The sequence below is a fragment of the Chiloscyllium plagiosum genome, chromosome 4, assembly GCF_004010195.1.
Source record: "Chiloscyllium plagiosum isolate BGI_BamShark_2017 chromosome 4, ASM401019v2, whole genome shotgun sequence".
In the NCBI taxonomy this organism is placed as follows: Eukaryota; Metazoa; Chordata; class Chondrichthyes; order Orectolobiformes; family Hemiscylliidae; genus Chiloscyllium; species Chiloscyllium plagiosum.
The window spans coordinates 132,769,857-132,782,685 of NC_057713.1; the positions used below are offsets into that span (position 1 = coordinate 132,769,857).

Consider the following 12,829-nt stretch of genomic DNA (forward strand, 5'->3'; position numbering starts at 1 on the left):
CTGTAACACTCCTCAAAACGAACCCCGAAGGTTTTGAAATGGACGATAATCTGGGCAGAAACACCAACAGAAATTACTGGAGAAGCTCAGCAGGTCTGGCTGCAGCTGTGGAGAGAAATCAGAGTTAACGTATCGGGTCCGGTGACCCTTCGTCAGAACTGGATAATCTGGGCTTCATTCTCGCCGTCAGTCTGCTGTTAACCTGGTTTCAATCGGGGTGGGATGGGGAGGGGGCTGGTTCTCTATATGAACCTGTGGGTTTCACAAATTACCGATTGCTGGGGAGTGGAGTCCCCCCGCGGTTAGAGAGAGAGAAAGAGAGTGGATGTGTGTGAGAGAGTGTGTGTGTCAGAGTGTGAGAGTAAGAGTAAGACAGAGAGAGAGAGAGAGAAAATGGGAGGGGGTGGGGGGTGGTTAAATGCACCTCCCAATAAATTCAGTATTCGTGTGTGTGTGCCTGTGTGAAAGTGTGTGTATATGTGTATATTAGAGAAAGAGAGAGACAGACAGAGAGTGGTCTCCTCCCCCTCCCTTTTCATTCATAAATGTGCCGGCACCATGCTCCCATGTTCTGCGTCATTAAGCAGGCTACAGACGTGATACCCAAAGCTGAGAAGCAAGTATAAAAGTCCAGGAATCAGTCTGTCCCCCCAAATAACTTCCTACCAGCTTGCAATCTCATCTGCAGGGAGCGAACTGCAGCACTGGCCAGACCATCCTCTGCCGTTAAGAAGTTACACGGTATGTATTTCTTAATCATTCTCCATCCATTTGCTACTTAAAAACAAAATGCAATCTGAAGTTGATTCTTATCCTGCCTCAAAATGAGGCGGTTACTGGAGTCGATTAGGGACTTGCTTTTCAAAAGAAAAGAACGCGAGGAAAATCTCGACAGAATTTTTGACTGGCATTTTCTATTCGAAACACAGCATGTCTCCAATATAAACTCCAAGATTTCCGGATTATTTTGGTGTCTGTTAACTCGATTCGTGTCGTGTCAACATGATTGAGACTGTTCTGTGTGATTTATTCTCGTTAACACTGGGTTACAGAGGCGGCTGGGTTTTTGAGAAGGAAAATAAAACAAAAAAAAAGTTTACAAACTGGTTCAGATAATTAATTTGAAACATGGAGCTTTTATTTTAAGATGTAAAGACTTGGCCATGCAGGATGTGTGTGCGCGCGTTTATGTGTAATTTCTTGCTCATGGCAACGTTTACATTTCCGCATTTATCACGCGGAAATGGCTCGCCAGTTTACCCTGTTTAATTTGGTGTCAATGATTTCACCTGAAATGATGGGTCAAAGTCAACTGGAAAGCAAGGAGGAGAAAGTGAGGTCTGCAGACGCTGGAGATCAAAGCTGAAACTTTATTGCTGGAACAGCACAGCAGGTCAGACAGCATCTAGGGAAAAGGAGATTCGACGTTTCGGGCACATGCCCTTCCTCAGGAATGAGCACACTCTCTGCTCATTCCTGAGGAAGGGCATGTGCCCGAAACGTCGAATCTCCTTTTCCCTACTGGAAAGCAAGGAGGCAAAGGTTCTGAGAGGCGCCGGGTGCAGTTCCTGTGGCAGGGCTTTGAGCTCACTTTAAGTTCCAGTAAGTGAAGTGATCCCCTCAATGATCCGTTACCCACTCACTAAAAGACAAACGAAATGCTGCCTAATTCTGGCCCGTGGTTGGATGAATGTGACAGGAGCTGAGGATTTGGTGCCGTTCAGGATTTGGTGCCAAGTTTAGGAATTGGTGCCAGTTTAGGATTTGGTGACAGCTTTTATCTGGTTCTGTCTTGCAGATTGGCAGCCCCTGTCATGAAGACTCCGCTGCTGTCCTACACGGTTATCCTGCTTGTTCTCTTCTTCCGCAGTGGGCATTGCCGAGCCCTGGATAGCTCCACGCCCAGCAGGACCCGCCCGGATCCCCAGGCAGCACTCCAACAGTCCCTTGGTCCATTCTGGATCCGCGATGGGGAGGAATACCTCATGCTCCCGGCCAAAGATTCCAAGGACAGCGCTGGGGTCTCTCCCGCCCGCTGGCAGATGGTCCTTTCTGATCCAACTTTCCCGAAGCACATTCTGCGAGACCCAGTTGGAGACTTGGAGCAAGTTAGCAGCAGATACCAGGCCGAGAGGGGTGGGATGTTAGACAGAGGGAAGAGGTTAGACGACCCTCCGATTTCCTTGGATCTAACATTCCACCTTCTCCGGGAAGTGCTGGAAATGGCCAGGGCTGAGCAAATGGAACAACAGGCTCACACCAACCGCAAAATAATGGAGCTCATCGGCTGAGAGAGAGGGAGGGAGGTGGCCCCACCACAAGAACATCAATCATAGCGCTGCTCTGACACTAGTGTTTATTTTTATAGCGCTAAACTGTTACAGTGTGCAGTTCAACCAACCCAATCCTGTAGCTGACAGTCCAGTGTAGAATTGTAGTGAATAAACGTATCGGTGCTCAATCAATGTGTAAGAGAATGTCTGATATTTATATTTTTTAATAAAAGCTGCTTTATGCTTTATTGTGGAGCCAATGTCCTGTTCAATTCAGCCTGACATAGCAGAGGGAGGTGCCCGCGGATCACCGGGCGCGGAAACCCTGAATAAAGATCGCCCTTTGGTTCTTTCTTGCATTTTCCGAGGCTTGTCGCCACAAGGAAGCATTTACTCAATGCACTCAACCCTCAGGCAACCCCTGGGAAGGCGATCCAGCCAATCGCACGTCCCACGTTTTGTCCGAAGGCGACCACCCCTCCCATCTCCCCCAGCTCCCCTTCCCTCCCCCAGCCCCCCCCACTCCCAACCCCTCTGCCTCACTTCTTGCGCTCTCTAGCTCCGGCTCAAGGGGACGATTGAAAGGGTTAGTATTTGCCGAGCCCGAGGGGGAATGATATCGGAGACTGTCCCACCAGAGAGTTTGGGCAGGTACTCCCCATCAGAATTAAACAAGCCCTCGGTCACCAAAGCACAAAGACCCAACAGTTATCCAACTTGGAGCAGGAGACCCAGGGGTCAGCTTCGCAATGAGTTCCCGCTGTTGTTTTGGGAGGGATCGGCTGTTTGCCTGGATGTGGTGTTTTCTCTCTCTCTCTCTCCCTCTCTGTCTATTTAGCCAGCGAGTTTAACCAGGAAAAGGAGAACACGTGGCGACTTCCTTCTCCTACTTTCTGCCCCCCGCCGCTTGTATCTTCGCTTTGGCCTGTGGCACAGTCATCAGAACCAGTCTGCAACAGGGAGACACAAAGACATTCGGTTACTTCAGTGGCCATTAACAGCTCCCCTGGAGCCTGACAGTTTGATCTGCCATTCCCCCCCCCCCCCCCCCCCAATCCCCCCCAGCCACACCATCCCCAGCGCCTTGGCATCTGAGCGGGCAGTGCCCTATCCCTCGGGGCCAGACCCACCGGAGGATCGGGCTAACAGAGGGGTTTGGGGGCTGCTGTATCCATGTACCTGCTCTGGAGCTGAAACAATGCCGTCTCGTTTATCTCACAGCTCCTGTGCCTTTGTAACAACGTTAAAACAACAATTTGACAAACTGCGGATGCTGGAAATCGCAAACAGGCGCAGAAATTGCTGGAGAAACTCAACAGGTCTGGAGAGGAAGCAGAATTAACTCTCCTCTCTCTCTGTACAGAGGTTGCCAGACCCGCTGAGTTTCTCCAGCACTTTCTGTGTTTGTTTCCGACATTTCTCTGTGTCTGTCCTAAAGTGGACAAAACCCCCTCGCGTGGGTGGGAGGCCGCAACATTCACTCCAATAATCCGACAGCTCATTCCCCGCCTCGACTTTCTTCGAAACACCAGATTTAAGACATTTCTCCTCCCATTTCTCCAGCTGTCCACCCCTTCCCGTTACAGGGAGCGTCTGCGCCCAGTCTGTAGGACCCGCCCGTGGAATAAAGTTGCATTTCTAAAGCGCCCGGGTAGTTTTGTTTTCCCGCGGAACATTCTGACTGAGCGAAGCTAAATGTAACAACAAAGTGGGCGATGACCTTGAAGACTGGAATTACAGAGACCAGCTGGAGTATTATTTGCTAGAATGTTCAGCTCGTCATAGAATTAGGAAATAGTGCAGCACAGGAAGAGGCCACTCGGCCACATGGTGTCCTTCATCTCTCTTCATTCAATCAATCTCATTCCTCCGCTTATCTCATGTCCCTGTATTCCATTCCCCCTTTCTCAGGGCTATGACTTACTCAGCCAGTACAGTCCACGTGGAAACACTAAACGCCTTAAGCTTGGCTCCATCATTGAAACGGTCCATTATCTCCTTTGATCCTTCCCGAAGCCTTCACCGTACCAAATCACTTCCATCCAATCTCTTTTTCCTGGTCTTGGGAGGCAGGCCCACTTTCTCCAATCTATCCCGCATTCCCAGAATGAATCCAATGATTTTCCACTACGCTAAACCTTAGCCAAAGTTTTCCCATCCTTTCCACAATGTGGGATCCCAATCGGACACCGTACTCCAGCTGGGACTGAGCTAGTTCATATAAGATGGCACCGCGGGAACAGGAGGAGGCCATTCAGCCCCTCAAGCCTGTTTCACCATTCAATGAAATGTGGTTGACCTATGGTTCAATCTCATATGCCCGCCTTTGACCGTATCACTTAATACATTTCTTAAAGAATATCTGTCTCAGATTTAAAATATCATCTGATCATGCATCAAATGCTGTTGTAGAGAGTTCCAAAGCTCTGCCACCCTTTGTGTGTAGATGTGCTTCCTGACATCTCTCCTGATAGGTCTGGCCCTAATTCTCAGACAATGACCTCTAGTTCTAGAATCCCCAACCAATGGAAATAATTTATCTAACTTCCTGTCTTTTGTACTCAATGGGGTTAATAGTGCCTAAAAACAAGTGATGCACAAGTATCCAGAGCACTGCAGGGATTGCACATCATGCAGTCCCAACCATTTAACATCCAGCTCATCCTGTTTAACATGCACCTTGGGCTAATAATGCTATTGATTCATTAGCAACGTGTTGCTTACTCAGCGCTGATGAAAGGTACCGTATACTTCTTAGAGGGGAGGTGTGTAGTGGTTGAAGTGGGTCTGACAGTCAGGCAGGGAGTAAAGCTGCCCTAGGTGCCCTCCCCTTCACTGTTTGATCACACAGCATTGCCCTTTGATGTGAAGGGCACTGCTAGTCACTGGCCACCTGGGTGTTTCCTTTCTTCCTGCTGGTGGTGAAATGAATAAAGATTTATACACCTGTTGTCTTTCACTGTGTCTCACACCCGTACGCACAGAATGAGTGCTGGGAAAAATATAAGCACTACCGCCTAACAGTGGGGAAAAAAGAAAAAATATAACCAGGAGATTTAGATTCTCCTCAGTTTAAGGACTGACTGTTTAAAAAAAGCTGCCCTGGGAAGGGGGTGAAAGAAAAACAGAAATTGTTGGAGAAACTCAGAGTTAACTTTTCGAGCCCAGTGACCCTTCCTCAGCCTTCACTCCCCACAGATGCTGACAGACCTGCTGACAATCTGCTTTGCCAAACTCACTCCCTGCCTATCCCTCTCCAGTCATTGTGCTGCATGGGGATGGTCCTTCCCAGAGTTAGGGGCGGGGGCTGGGGCAGTTGCTGCTGCTGTTTTTTTCTCTGCCCCCCCCATACCCCCACCCACAACTCCACCCTTGCCCAGATTCACCTCCAGTGTACCCGGACTTGACCAGTAACAGCAGCTCGTTGTGACACTCTCCTCCTGGTGTGTACACACACTTAGTGCCTCATCTGTTTGTGGCAGTCACTATGGAAATACTGCAGAATGGCACAGCAGGGCAGAAAGTGAGCTCCAAACGTTGTTGGAAGCTGCAATGGGGACCTGTTCGTGAAAGGCAGAAAGGAACCAGCATGTCTTATATTCCTCAAGTGAACTGAACAACCAGCACCCACTTACTGAGAAGGCTCATACCCGTGGAGGGTTATTCCAGAGGATAAGTTCAAAGACAAACATGCTGCACTGTGAATTTCAATAAGCTTATGTGAGTGGCCAGGATAATTGAATTCATCCTTAAATGTCATACCCTGCCAAGTGCTACACCCCCACCACTCACCTATCAACGTTCCCTGTCAGTCAGGACACAAAGCTGAGACTCAAACTTTCCACTGCGCCTTCAGCTTGTCAAGTCTGACAACAACAGCTCACAGCTTGTTCACACTGCCAACCATTCAGCCATTACATCAGCCAGATTGTACTGACTGACCCTCTTCATCCCTTCCTCTCATGAGGTGAGGTTGTGTAAACTGGAGGAATTGAAGTGCACCCACATGACCCAAGCAGTTGCTTGTACAGAAGTCCTGAAGTTAACAAAACCGCCTTCACCACCAGGCACACTGCTGTGTAGACATTAAACAACTATAGACAGCAACAAACACTCAGCCAATCAAAGCAACTGCAAGAAAAAAAAAGAAAGGACCAGCAACTAATCTGTAAGTAATTGATGAATGTCAGGATGAATGTAAATTAGTGTTGGTCACTCCGAATGGAAAGGGGGGTTGCAGATGATCTACTCCAGGGCTCAGCTTTGGGTTCATCTTTGTTCTTGGTTAATATAGATTATTTGGATTTGAGCACAGTAAACACAATCTGAAATTCTGCTGAATATAGAAACGTTGACACACGTTAAGGATGATGCAGAGATGTTAGCGGAAAGGGCAGGAGGCAGCAGATATAACTTAATATGAGTAAGTGCGAGGTAATATATTCAGAAAGAAAAGCACAGGGATGGGAGCAGATCGTTAGTGGATAAATAATCAAGGACATGAAAGTGACATAAATTTATACCATTGATTAAAAAGAATGATGCCTTGGATAGATGAATAAAGTTAGGAGCAAAACATGGCTTTTGATAAAGTATCACACATAGGCTACTTAATAAGAGAAGAGCCCACAGTATTGGTTAGAACATGGATTGAGGATTGGTTATAGAAGACAAAGATGATAGAAGACAGAGAATTGAGGGAAAGGAGGTATTACCAGAATGGCAGTCTGTCATTAGTGGAGTGTTGAATTAGTGCTCGGGCCACAATACTTTTACAATACACATATAAACAATTTGATTACAGAAGTAAACATATTATTGCCAGGTTTGCAGATGACACAAAAACATGGGAAAGGTAAGTGGGGAGAATGGCACTAAAAGAGTCTACATTGGGATACAGACAGGTTAAGTGAGTGGGAAAAAAATCTTAGCAGATGGAATATAATATGGGAAGATGTGAGATTATGGACTTTGGAATTTAGAAAAATGAGAGCAGGGTCTTGATAAAGTAGATATGGAGTGATTGTTTCCCCTTGTGAGAGAGTCTAGGACCAGAGGGTATAATCTCAGAGTAAGGTGTCACCCATTTAAGACAGAGACAAGGAGGCTTTCTTTTTCAACAGAGGGTAATGAATCTAAAGAATTCTGTAGCGCAGAGGACAGTAGAGGCCGTGTCATGAAGTATATTCAGTGCTGAAATGGACAGATTTTTGATCCGTAAGGGTACCCATGCTTCTGGGGAAAAGGCAGAAAATGAAGAGATTCACTAATCTTCATGGAGATGAAGATTTACCATGGTCTCATTGGATGGCAGAGGAGACACAATGGGCTGAATGGACTACTTCTGCCTCCATATTTTATGGGCTAACATGAAATGCTGGGATTACTCCCATTGATGCAGCAATAGCTAATAAAGGATTTAAATTATGGAGAATTTTTTTAGAGTGAGTTGCTGAGGAGTATCATTAATTTCCAAGGTAATAGAGAACAAATCACCATCTTTGGGACAGGAAAGGATGGAAACAAAACAGTCCGAGAACATTACAGCAAACATTAAACAGGAGAAGTGTCAACCTGTACTGATGCCAAGGACAGAAAATCTCTTGCTGAATCAATGGTGAAACATGCCTGCCCGTCAGATAATCCAATGAACAACATGAAATATAAACTCAGCTATGTCCAACTTGTGGACTTTGATCTTTCCACTGGGAGATAACAGGTCTGTTGTAACTTCAATTTCAGATACTGTATTGAAAAGATGTAACAAAAGAAATTATAGCACTGTTGAAATTTAGTTGCACCTTAACCGGGCAGTTTGTACTTCTCAAATCAAGTGGTTATGTTTTCTTTGATTGATACTGGATTTTCTGAGGTATATTTTTTCTGTGTCAATTCCCCATCTGTGTCACATTAGCACATCCTATTGCTTTTCCTGTAACACATCCTCATGATGCAGCCTTGGCAATGGACATCTATCTGTGGAACAATGAAATTTAGTTCTCAGCCTGACTTGAGTCTCTGAATATTTCTGCTGTTTTCAGTGTAACAAGTATTTTGGGAACAACAAAAGTCATTGCAGGGGGTATAATAATGGAACAAAAAATGGAATCATTCGTACTGGATTCCAAAGTTTAAAGCTCAGGTCATGAAGATGGATTGATATATGAAATTAAAGATATAATGGAAAAAAGCAAATTTATCATGACGTCATATAATCATAGATATTTCTGTTAATTGAAATATTCTCAATTTAGAATTCTCCTGCAATATTTCAGTGAAGCAAACATGCTGAACCAGTCAATTCTGTTTCTATAAACATTGCCTCTGTCAAAGTATAATTTAAGACAAACATTGTTATATAATTGTTGGATAATTGACTGTTATGGCATTCTCCTTCAATAGACTAAACAGAGCAGCATTTTAGCTGTTTCATTGTTTTGTCATGAATTCATTTACTCAGCATCAACATACTGCTGGTTTTTTTAAGTCCCATGTGTTAGAGACTTTACAAGAAAGAATAAGTTAATGTTTGTCAGCATACTTTGATAGAAAACTTTGTCATATGAAACAAGAATAAAATGCAATTTCTAGTAATTATCTTGACATATTTATATTCAGATAAAGTTATACTTTAGAAAAAGAAAAAGCACAACAGCTTTTGAACTGAGCAACCAATCTCAGAAACACATAACGGCTATTGTATCAGAGCAGGAAAAAAGTAAAGCAAAGTCCTAAAGATGTTATGGATCGAGAAAAGGGTTTTCTTCAGTGGTAGTGTTCTTTACTGAAAGTTGTGACTGGAGATGAGCAAAGCATTGTTTAATTTCTTGCACTACCTCATATCTTCAAATAAAGTTTTTCCAATGCATTATTCCCAGGATGGAAGATAACATACTGGAGGAACATTTTGGAATACTAATCTACCAATGAAGAGAGGTGATTCCCATGAACAAAATAAAGTTGAGGACAAGCACTATCCAGCAGAAAGTGAAGAAACAATCTCAGGGTATGCTTCCATGAGAAACAATCTAAGGATATGTTTACACGAGAACAGCACTTTGGTTTCAAATTGTTTCACTTTGCAATGAACCTACACTTACAGTGTAAATGCAAGCTGCATCAACAGTCAGAACTCAAACTCAGAGGTGAAACAAGCACATGATGTGGAAGTGCCGATGATGGATTAAGGTGGACAAAGTCAGAAGTCATACGACACCTGGTTATAGTCCAACAGGTTTAGTTGAAATCACAAGCTTTCAGAGCGCTGCTCCTTTGTCAGGTGAAATCAGGTGAATAATGTCTAGCTAGACTCCATGGAAAATGAATCTCACTTCATTTTGCTCTGGAGTCAGTTTGGATATTAATACGTAATGCACACTGCACTATTTACCATTCTATTAGAGTTATATCATTGTGCTCATTGTATAGAAAGCGGTTTCATAGCCCAACTGCTCCACAGAGTGCTTACATTTCACAAGAGCCTCCTTGCACTCTTGATCTCACCTTATCAGAATCTTCTATTTCTTTTGTTCCTCATACGCTTACCTAATTTCCCCTTAAATGTACCTTCCATTGACCTCAACAGCTGCTTACAGCCAGAGCTCCACAATTATACCATATTTTGGGTAAAGAAATTTCTTTAATACTCTACTGGTTTGCCAGTGATTATCTTTCCAAAACGTCAACTTTGGAATTACCACAACTGTACAGATTTTCTCTGTGTCTATCAAATCTTAACATAATCTAAAATACATCCAACTGGTCATTCCTCAATAGCCTATGTCCCACTGAAAAGAATCTCTGTTAGTCAGTCTTTCTTGTTAAGTGCGTCATCTCAATATTGGTATTATCCTTTTCCAAATTTTTCAGTGTCACTATATTATTTAAATAATATGGAGACTAGAGCAGTGCACAATAAGGTGTGGTCTAACAATTTTCTGTACAAGTTGAACATCACTTGTCTACAAATGAATGGTGATGCTTGTTTTATTTTATGACTGAATTAACTTGCTTTGCTACATTCAGAACTTTGTCTGTCTATACTCTAGATTCCTCTTTCTTCTTCCCTATTTAGTCTCTTATTATCCAAATAATTAATTGCCTCCACATTCTTCCAATAAATTGTGTCAAATCACACATATCTACACCCAAAATACATTTGCCAATTACATTATCAGCCAACAAGATTATTAATGTCAAAAACAAAAACAGAAATTGCTGGAAAAGCTCAGCAGGGCCGGCAGCATCTGTGGAGAGAAATCCGAGTTAATGTTTCGTGCCCAGTGGCCGCTCCTCAGTGTTCTGAGAAAGAGTCACTGGACCCGAAACGTTAACTCTGATTTCTCTCCACAGATGCTGCCAGACCTGCTGAGCTTTTCCAGCAACTTCTGTTTTCGTTTCTGATTTACAGCATCCGCAACTCTTTTGGGTTTTATTAAATTTATTATTATTTAGGCCTACTGCCAGAACTCTAACTTTTGTAAAACATTTCTGCTTGCTTTGGATCTTGAAGTAAGTCTGAACTGAATTGGTAAACTTTGTGATGAAAAGTGTGATTCATGTTTATGAATAAATTTTGTAAATTTTAGATTTTAAACGAGTGGCATATGGATGTTGGTTAATTTCTACAAAGGGGGTTTAAAAATAATTGGGTTAGTCTTTCTGAAACTGTGATTTCACATTAATACCTGTCAGAAGACAGGGTTACAAGACGATCTGGAGTGCTCATGGAAACTTGGTTAAATTGTGGGTTTTATGACAGGAGACAGAAAACACTGAAAGATGTGAGCTTGTTTCTAGGTTGAAAATAATGAAGAATTGAATTGAACACAGAAAAATCCAAAGATTGGAAAGTATTTGGACAGTTCAGAGGACGCTGTTTGAATTCATGTATTGCTGGACATTGGAGTGCGTCTGGGAAAATTAACAAACAGAGAAATTCACAACTGATTTTGGAGGAACTGGGTGAAGTCACAGCACAGAATCAGAAAAGTGAACCGTTTAAGTGTAGCCTAAAGAAAGTCTGCAGTAGTGAGTAGTGTGCGTCCTTTCTTGATTATATATTTTTTGAGATATGTCTCTTGATTAAACATAAAATATAAGCCATAACTATTAATTTAACCTGGAGCAGTATTTTGTAGAGGAATAAGAAGGTGTTATTTTCTGGGTCTGTACATTGTGAAGGAGCAAAAATGGCCTTTGCAGTGATATGCACTTCTTGTCAGATGTGAGAGTTTAAGGAGAGTTTAGGGTTACTGAGGATTATATCTGCAATAAATGCTGTTGGTTGCGAATCCTATCAGATTAAATGGATCGGTTGGAGAGACAGTTAGAAGCAATGAGGAACTTGCAACAGCAATGGTGTGTGGTGGATGGCAGTTATAGGAAGGGAGAAAAGTTGCAGATACTGTCACATAGATGGGTTAACTCCAGGAAAGGTAAGAGAGGTAGGCAGTTAGTGCAAGAGTCTTCTGTGGCTATTCCCATTTCAAACAAGTATGCAGTTTTGGAAAATGTATGGGGTGATGGATTCTTAGGGGAACATAGCACGAATAGCCAGGTTTCTGGTATTGAGACTGGCTCTAATGCAATGAGGGGTACGTCAGGTTCCAAGAGATCAATTGTGTTAGAGGACTCTCTAGTCCAAGGTACAGACAGACATTTCTGTGGCCAGAAGTGAAAATTCGGAATGGTGTGTTGTTTCCCTGGTGCCAGGATCAAGGATGTCTCGGAGAGGGTGCAGAATGTTCTCAAGAGGGAGAGGGGTCAGCAAGAGGTCATTGTCCACATTGGAACCAAAGACATAGGAAGGGAAAAAGTTGAGATTCTGAAGGAAGATTACAGAGAGCTAGGCAGGAATTTAAAAAAGAAGTCCTTGAAAGTAGTAATATCTGGATTACTCCCGGTGCTACGAGCTAGTGAGAGCAGGATTAGGAGGATAGAGCAGATGAATGCATGGCTGAGGTGCTGGTGTATGGGAGAAGGATTCACATTTTTGGATCATTGAAATCTCTTTTGGGGTTGAAGTGACCTGTACAAAAAAGACGGATTGCACTTAAAGTGGAAGGGAAATTTGCTAGAACTGTTTGGGAGGATTTAAACTAGTAAGGTGGGGGGGTGGGACTCAGGGAGATAGTGAGGAAAGAGATCAATCTGAGACTGGTACAGTTGACAACAGAAGCGAGTCAAGGGCAGGCAGGGACAAATCAGAGAACATGGTAGGACTGATAAATTAAACTGCATTTATTTCAATGCAAGGGGGCTAACAGGAAAGGCAGATGAACTCAAGGCATGGTTAGGAACATGGGACTGGGATATCATAGCAATTACAGAAACATGGCTCAGGGATGGACAGACTGGCAGCTTAATGTTCCAGGATACAAATGCTACAGGAAGGATAGAAAGGGAGGCAAGAGAGTGGCATTTTTGATTAGGGATAGCATTACACTTGTGCTGAGGGAGGATATTCCTGGAAATACATCCAGGGAAGTTATTTGGGTGGAACTGAGAAATAAGAAAGGGATGATCACGTTATTGGGATTGTATTATAGACCCCC

The 12,829-nt window shown here is 43.5% G+C and overlaps 2 protein-coding genes across 4 annotated transcripts in view; one reads left to right on the forward strand and one right to left on the reverse strand.

The window, feature by feature from the left end:
- The first annotated feature begins 535 nt into the window (after window positions 1–535).
- LOC122549440 (corticoliberin-like) lies at window positions 536–2,521 on the forward strand. 2 transcript variants are annotated; one of them, XM_043689273.1, is made up of 2 exons: window positions 536–741; window positions 1,799–2,521. In XM_043689273.1, the coding sequence occupies exon 2, from the start codon at window positions 1,815–1,817 to the stop codon at window positions 2,289–2,291; it is 477 nt and encodes a 158-aa protein (XP_043545208.1). In that variant the 5' UTR covers window positions 536–741; window positions 1,799–1,814; the 3' UTR covers window positions 2,292–2,521. The 2 variants fall into 2 exon arrangements, with proteins under 2 accessions (XP_043545208.1, XP_043545209.1); XM_043689274.1 differs by lacking the exon at window positions 536–741 and adding an exon at window positions 1,528–1,602.
- A 561-nt stretch (window positions 2,522–3,082) lies between these two features.
- Window positions 3,083–12,829, reverse strand: part of LOC122549439 (tripartite motif-containing protein 54-like) — an 83,257-nt gene continuing 73,510 nt past the window's right edge. For both annotated transcript variants that reach the window (XM_043689272.1, XM_043689271.1), the window contains one exon: window positions 3,083–3,223. In XM_043689272.1, coding sequence (XP_043545207.1) covers window positions 3,104–3,223 — 120 coding nt within the window. In that variant the 3' untranslated portion in view covers window positions 3,083–3,103. The remainder of the gene's footprint in view (window positions 3,224–12,829) is intronic.